We start from the raw sequence: 6,676 nt of genomic DNA, 5'->3' as shown, positions 1-6,676 counted from the left end.
CCGTGTACATTACACATACACATACATACAGGGTCTGATATGCAGTGAAATGCTTTATGCAACTGTCCGGTATAAGAATAAAGAATATCAAAAATAAATATATAAAAAAGCAAAAAATAAAATGAGAATAAAATAATAAGGACGTATAAACTATATAAGAAAACTATATATAAAACTATATAAAAATCTGAAATATTTGGTGAATATGAAGAAATAATGTATATACATATACATAAATATACATATACATAAATGTGTATGGTTGTTAAAGATTGTCCTTAAAGTGTCCAGGTGCAGTATGGTGTGTAATAGTGTATAAAGTGGCACAGTGCTGTGCAAGTCCAGAGTTAAAGTGACAGTGGTAGTCATTGAGGCAGGTGGGCTGGGGTTTCTTCGGGACAGGAACAATGGTGGACTGTTTGAAGCATGAGGGGACAACAGACTGTTCCAGTGAGTGGTTGAATATCTCAGTGAACACCGGTGCTAGCGAAAAATAAAAAATATAAGGCCAATTCTTGTCAAGTGATGACATATGAGGTCCCATTGTGAGCGCACAGGACCAGCGGCATCTTTAGTAGGTTGTTTTTTTATTTTACCCAGCAATCAGTACAAATAAGCATCGTTATAAGGCACCGCCCCCTTTTGCCGCCCCAACCAGTTCCAGGTGTGGCCACTAGCCTATATGAAGGCCCAAAATGGTGTGTTCCTTTCTGCTCTGACAATGGCGTGCCCATTCTTGGGAGATGTGGTGGATGAAGAAGCACTTGTGCTCAGAAGAGCCTTCAGGCAAGAGAGGGTCTTCAGGGACCGGTTGGACCCACTGGCCTTCCCTGATGACCATCTATATGAAAGATGCAGGTTTTCTGCAGATGGCATCAGGTATCTGTGCCGACTGCTGGGTCCCAGGATTAAGCACCGCACAGCACGGAGCCATGCACTGAGTGTGGAGCAAATGGTTTGTGTGGCCTTTTTTGCTAGTGGAGCCTTCCTGTACTCAGTGGGGGATGCAGAACAGCTGAACAAGGCCACAATTTGCCACAAAATAAGGAGTGTGTGTCTGGCTATTAAAGCAATAGCAGATGTCTTCATCTCCTTCCCTGGCCACAGAAGACTCTGTGACATCAAAGAGGAGTTCTATAGGATTGCAGTTAAGAGGATCTACAAATTACAGGGCAACTGTTAGTAACACTCATAGTAGGATACTCATTACTTTGTGTGACAGGTTTCCCCAATGTCATTGGTGCACTGGACTGCACACACATAAGGATAAAAGCCCCCTCAGGTGCCCATGAGGCGGATTTTGTAAATAGGAAATCCTTTCACAGCATTAATGTTCAGGTGAACATAACTTTTTGATATTGTCCATTGATGAACACTGCCTTGCCAGTGATGTGCAATGATTGGTTTAATATTCCTCATCTTATGATTTCAGATCGTCTGCAATGCTGACTGTGTGATCAGCAATGTTGTGGCAAAATGGCCTGGCTCAGTCCATGACTCCAGAATCTTTCGGGCCTCTGAAATCTATCAGCACCTATCACAAGGTGAGCCACACAAATATTAACCACTTTTTACATCATGGCTGTGTCAATAATATCACTGTTTATGAGGTAGTAATGATGAGATTTTTGTGTTGACAGGTGAATTCTCTGGTGTGTTGCTGGGAGACAGGGGGTATGGCTGCCAGCCTTTTCTCCTGACACCTTTCACAGACCCCCAGGAAGCGGGCCTACAACCACGCCCATGCCCGGATCAGGGCCAGAGTTGAAATGGCCTTTGGCCTCCTGAAAGCACGCTTTCACTGCCTACACAAATTAAGGGTCAGCCCTGTGAGGGCATGTGACATTACTGTGGCTTGTGCTGTTCTCCACAATTTGGCCTGCCTGAGGAAGGAGAGGGCCCCCAGAGTGCCACCAGCCATGGACTGGGACAATCCGGCAATCTTCCCTGATGAAGACAGTGGTCGGCTGCTGAGGGACCAATATGTGTTGAATTAATTTAGTTAGTATGTGTTCTTTCAATTTTGGTTAAATATTTCCTGCGGTAGCAGAGGAATTTGGGTTTTTTTGTGTTCAATTTTTGTGTTTTTTTTTTTAATTGATTTGGCCTCTTATGATGTTTGTGCTGTATACTGTGTGTAATACAAGCTTACAGGGAGGCTACTGCATCCGTTTATTTGTCTGTTCAGTTGATGTGTATGGATTTGTCCTGCATTTATTTCAGTGAGCAGACATGTGGGGTGTGTTATATACAGACCTTTTGAATGTGTATTTATCCTTTTGTTGTATAATATGCTTTGATTCTGTGCTTTCCATTTTTAGAGTCACTGTGTGACTTCAGTTTCAAAAGGAGCTGATGGTTTACCTGCTTTGTTTTATCCTTATTCAATAAAGGACCATAATGATACACTTTGTGTTTTTATATTTATATGGAATGTGTATTTTATACGACAGAGTATCAGGGCCACACTGATGAAGAAGGGAAAAAGTCATAAATTTATGAGGCTGGTTCTTTCTGCAGAAAAGATGTATATTCTTTTTACAGTCCTGATACTTATGACAATGTGATGCTGATGTGCCAAAAGATTAAGTATGTCCTTGTTTGTGAAACCATACTGAAGAACAATTTCAAGAAATGCCCCACAGCGGTTATTTTAACAACTGTCCTCCTCTAAAACAACGGGTTACAATATTATTAAAGACTTCATTCTCGAAGTCTGTGAATTTTCTTTTTTTCCCTCTGTGGCCCTAATATTCTATCATTTTATATATAGCCTTATAGTCTATGGGAAACTGTAAATTATTTAATGATGGCAACATCATCGAAAAATCATCATTTATCCAAAATGATTGAAATTAATGATCATAAACATTTAAATAATGACAGTGGGTCTAGTTATATGTGATAACAATGTATAGTGGGCAGTGGAATAACTATTGGTTTCTGTTTGTGGTGACTGCTGACTGACATAAGGGATGAGATTAAATAGATCCTAGAATTTAGCCTGGTCTGGAGCAGGCTGGCTCCACAGAATAAATCTCCATGGTAATTTATACCATATAACATTGTACCGCCCCCTAATCCAGCTTTAGTGCAACCGGATCACGGATAAATTGAGCCAGGATCACCAAGATATCCCGGCTTAATCCCTTATCCTAGTTTTGTGCAATAGGCCCCTGATCTTGTCTTTTTCGATATGTTTACAAGACAGCAAACATAATAAATAAATAAATGAATAAATAAATAAGAAGTAGGCCTACACTCGGGTTTTACAGTTCAAGTCACTTACATTTTAGACGAAATATTGACTGTTTTGGTCTATTTTAGCAGCAAAAATAGATCTGATGAATCCAAACAAAGATCACAGCATAGCGCGTCTCACACTCACAGAAACACTCAATCGTGTTTTGAATGACTCAGTGATTTGAACGAATCGGTTGAGTCAAACATTCAATGACCCATTCACACACGTTTCATTCTTGATGAATCGGCCGTTTGAACGAATCGTTTGAATGAACAACTCAATGACTCGCTTAATAAAACCGCTTATCACCTGTATTTTCTCGCTCATCTATTTCCGCCCAGGGGGTGCGCCCCACTGGTTGAGAACCACTGGGGTGGAGAATGGTCAAGTCAAGTCAAGTCATCACTTTTATTTGTCACATCACCACAGCACATGTGCCTTGGTGAGTGAAATTCTTAGGAGCAAACTCCAGAAATTGCAGAACAATTATACAGGTTAAGATATAGATAATGAGTTGACATGTGAAAATGTGCAATTTGCTCATACGTACATATGGTCAGTACAATATGTATGTATGTAGACGGCCAAGAAATAAATGCGAAATGTGAAAAGTAGGTGTAACGGTGTGTAAATAGTTAAATTGATGCATAAATGGGGACAGCGCCATTTGTTTGCTGCGTGATGGCATTCAGCACGTGAAATAGGGACCGCCCACCAAAGCAGAGATAATGAGACTGTGCTGTGGGTAAGTTGCACGTTTTCAGTAGTGGAGAATTAAATGTTTAAAATGATTAAAAACACATAATTGCTGTATTGCGAATTTACCTTGCAATGAACTACTGGTGGAACTGTTGATATGTGTTTGGCGTCGAATGTGTTGTTTTATATTGAGTTATTTTTAGTTTGTGTTACGAGGCCTAATTGTGCATTGTCTTTGTTTTATGTAGAAGTTTTGTTTTAATTCTCCACGCGGGTTCCCTTATTTCCTGCGTTCTCCATTGTGCAGGTATGTTGTAAGATGTGTTGTTTTAATGTGTTAATTAATTGTTTTAATTGAACTATGTGTTCGCCGCTAGGTGGGGATGTTTACTCTACAATTCAACTTAGTTTAATTGAATTGTTAAGTTTTTCACTGATTTATCAATTCATTAAAAATGTCTATTGAATACACTATACAATCACAACGCATAAAGATTTAATTGATTTAAAAAGATTAAAAAGAGGAACTGTTTTAAATAAAAAACAGAGATAATGAGACTGTGCTGTGGAAGTTTTGTTATAATTCTCCATGTGGGTTATCTTATTTCCTGCGTTCTCCATTGTGCAGCTCAGCAGAAAGGACTGCCCGGGCAAGACCGTCACATTGGTGCAGTGAAGTTGTGATGATGCTGTGTTGCTTTGGGTCACGTCTTCAAACAAGTTGTTAAGAAGTTGTTTCTTGTGAGATCCCTGTACACCTGCATGGTAGAGCAAAAGATGTAGTCAAATCCTGGATCAGGAACTGCGACTCCTCCACTACTGTCTGCCCTAATTCTGTCTACAGTCTGCTCCGTAAACATTTTAGCTGTAATCACTACTCCCCTGTCCCTCTTGCTGATTTTTACACTACCTTGCCAGAGAAGGATGAGAATCCATACAACTACTGGCTGAGACTCAACAAAGCAGCAGATGTTGCTTCAGAATGCCTGCGAGAGCAAGTTAAAATGCTTGACAAGCCCAGTGTTGAAATAGTGCACATGTTCATCAGACACTGCCCCAGTAAAGACTTAGCCTTAACCTTCAGGTCCAAACCAATTGACAAGTGGTCAGCGCATGAAGTACAGGCTGTACTTAGTGACTACCAATCTGAGGTGTCTTTCAATGCCACGAGTGCAGTGCATCGCAGCCAAAGTGAAAGTTTTAGTCAACAAGATTGATGTTAGCACAGTTCCGTTGCCTGCTCCCACGGTGTGCGAACAACAAAAAAACACAGATTTCTCTGCTCTTGAAAAGGTCATTGGCATGCTTGAGAAGGTCCTGCTGACCAATACCAACCGTCCTCAGTCTCATCCTAAATACCAGCCTTATAACAGACTCCCTAGGCTTGAAGGTTTGGATGCTTTGCCGTGTGCTATCTGCGTGATGCTCACTCTGCCTTAACACATTGCCGTGAGTACAGATTTTTTCTCCAGGTCACTCCAGACATTTCTGCCCTAAGAGAAGACGACAACCACCTCAGCCCACACAGGAAAACTAACAGGTCTGTGTGTAAGGGAGGTTAGCACAGACCAGGTTGATAACCCTCCCATCTTTGAAACACAAGATCTTGAGTCTGTATATGACCAGTACAAACCCAGTATCTCACCTGATAAAACTGCCATTTTTCAAGGAATACAAAGAGTCCTCAGAGCTGATTCATTATTTTACACAAATGCATCTGTGGAAAATGGCCCATCTTTCACTGCATTACTTGACAGCGGTTCAATGGCCTGCACTCTCAGTGAGGCAGCTGAAGCAAGATTGTTGGAGAGCCTTTCTAAGCTGCCAAAGTGTCCTGCCGATGGTGTTGAGATTATTTGATGTGGTGGTCATCGAGTCACTCCAACAGCGATGTATGATCTGTCTGTCTGTGTTTATGGATGTAAAATGTTAATACCAGTGCTAGTCATCCCAGGCCAGGCGGATGAGATGATCTTGGGCAGTAACACCATCAAAAGCCTGCTGTCTTTGCTAAAGCATACAGATGATTACTGGAAATTGGTCTCACTATCATGTGGTAGTGGAGAGAGTGAGATTTTAGAGTTCATTTCCTTACTGTCCAACACACAGAGATGGAGAGGCGATCATGTTCCTGAAAAAGTTGAAACTGTTAAGCTCAAGCACAGTGTGATGCTTCAACCACAGAGTGAACATCTTGTGTGGTGAACGCTTCCTGCCAACACTGCAATGTCTGTGGGTAGTACAGTGCTTGTGGAACCTACCCAATCAAAATGTGGCCCTAAGCAGATCATGGTAGGCCAAGTTATTACACCTTTATGGGGCGACGCTTGGATACCGGTGAAAGTAATTAATCCCACTAACAGTGTGTTGACATTAAGAAGAAATGCAAAGATCGCGGATGTTTCTCCATGTGTTGCTGTAGAAGATCTTCCAGAATGTGAGCAAATTAAGTCTCAACACTTTCAACATGAGTATGGTCCCCAGGAATCTGAAGATGAGATGGCGCGAATCTTGAATGACTTGGGACTGAGAGACCTAGATCTGGCAGCATGTGAAGTGTCTTCCTCTTGGAAAATGAAATTACTCCATCTCATCAAGAAATACGAGTCCATATTTTCTAGGAACAAGATGGATTGTGGTGAAGCCAAATATTTTGTACGTCGGATCCGCTTAGTGGATGACAAACCCTTTCGTCTTCCCTACCATCGTGTACCTCCAGGCCATTATGAGAAA

General features: G+C 41.3%; 1 protein-coding gene across 5 annotated transcripts in view; it reads left to right on the top strand.

Moving 5' to 3' along the window:
* LOC132855432 (putative nuclease HARBI1) overlaps positions 1–1,868 on the top strand; it is a 10,076-nt gene extending 8,208 nt beyond the window's left edge. For 4 of the 5 annotated variants that reach the window (XR_009649323.1, XM_060884377.1, XM_060884375.1 and 1 more), the window contains 2 exons: positions 1,433–1,544; positions 1,641–1,868. Coding sequence is in view for 3 of the 5 variants with exons in the window: in XM_060884377.1 (XP_060740360.1) it covers positions 1,433–1,544; positions 1,641–1,768 (240 nt within the window). In the remaining 2 variants the exon portion in view is untranslated. Of the gene's footprint in view, positions 1–1,222; positions 1,313–1,432; positions 1,545–1,640 lie in introns of those variants that run through there. The other variant, XR_009649326.1, reaches the window with a different exon arrangement.
* The last annotated feature ends 4,808 nt before the right edge of the window (positions 1,869–6,676 follow it).

Source organism: Tachysurus vachellii, chromosome 12 (assembly GCF_030014155.1).
Source record: "Tachysurus vachellii isolate PV-2020 chromosome 12, HZAU_Pvac_v1, whole genome shotgun sequence".
NCBI classification, from domain to species: Eukaryota; Metazoa; Chordata; class Actinopteri; order Siluriformes; family Bagridae; genus Tachysurus; species Tachysurus vachellii.
The sequence above is the reverse complement of the archived record's forward strand: the minus strand, read 5'-3'. Positions and strand labels throughout refer to the sequence as shown.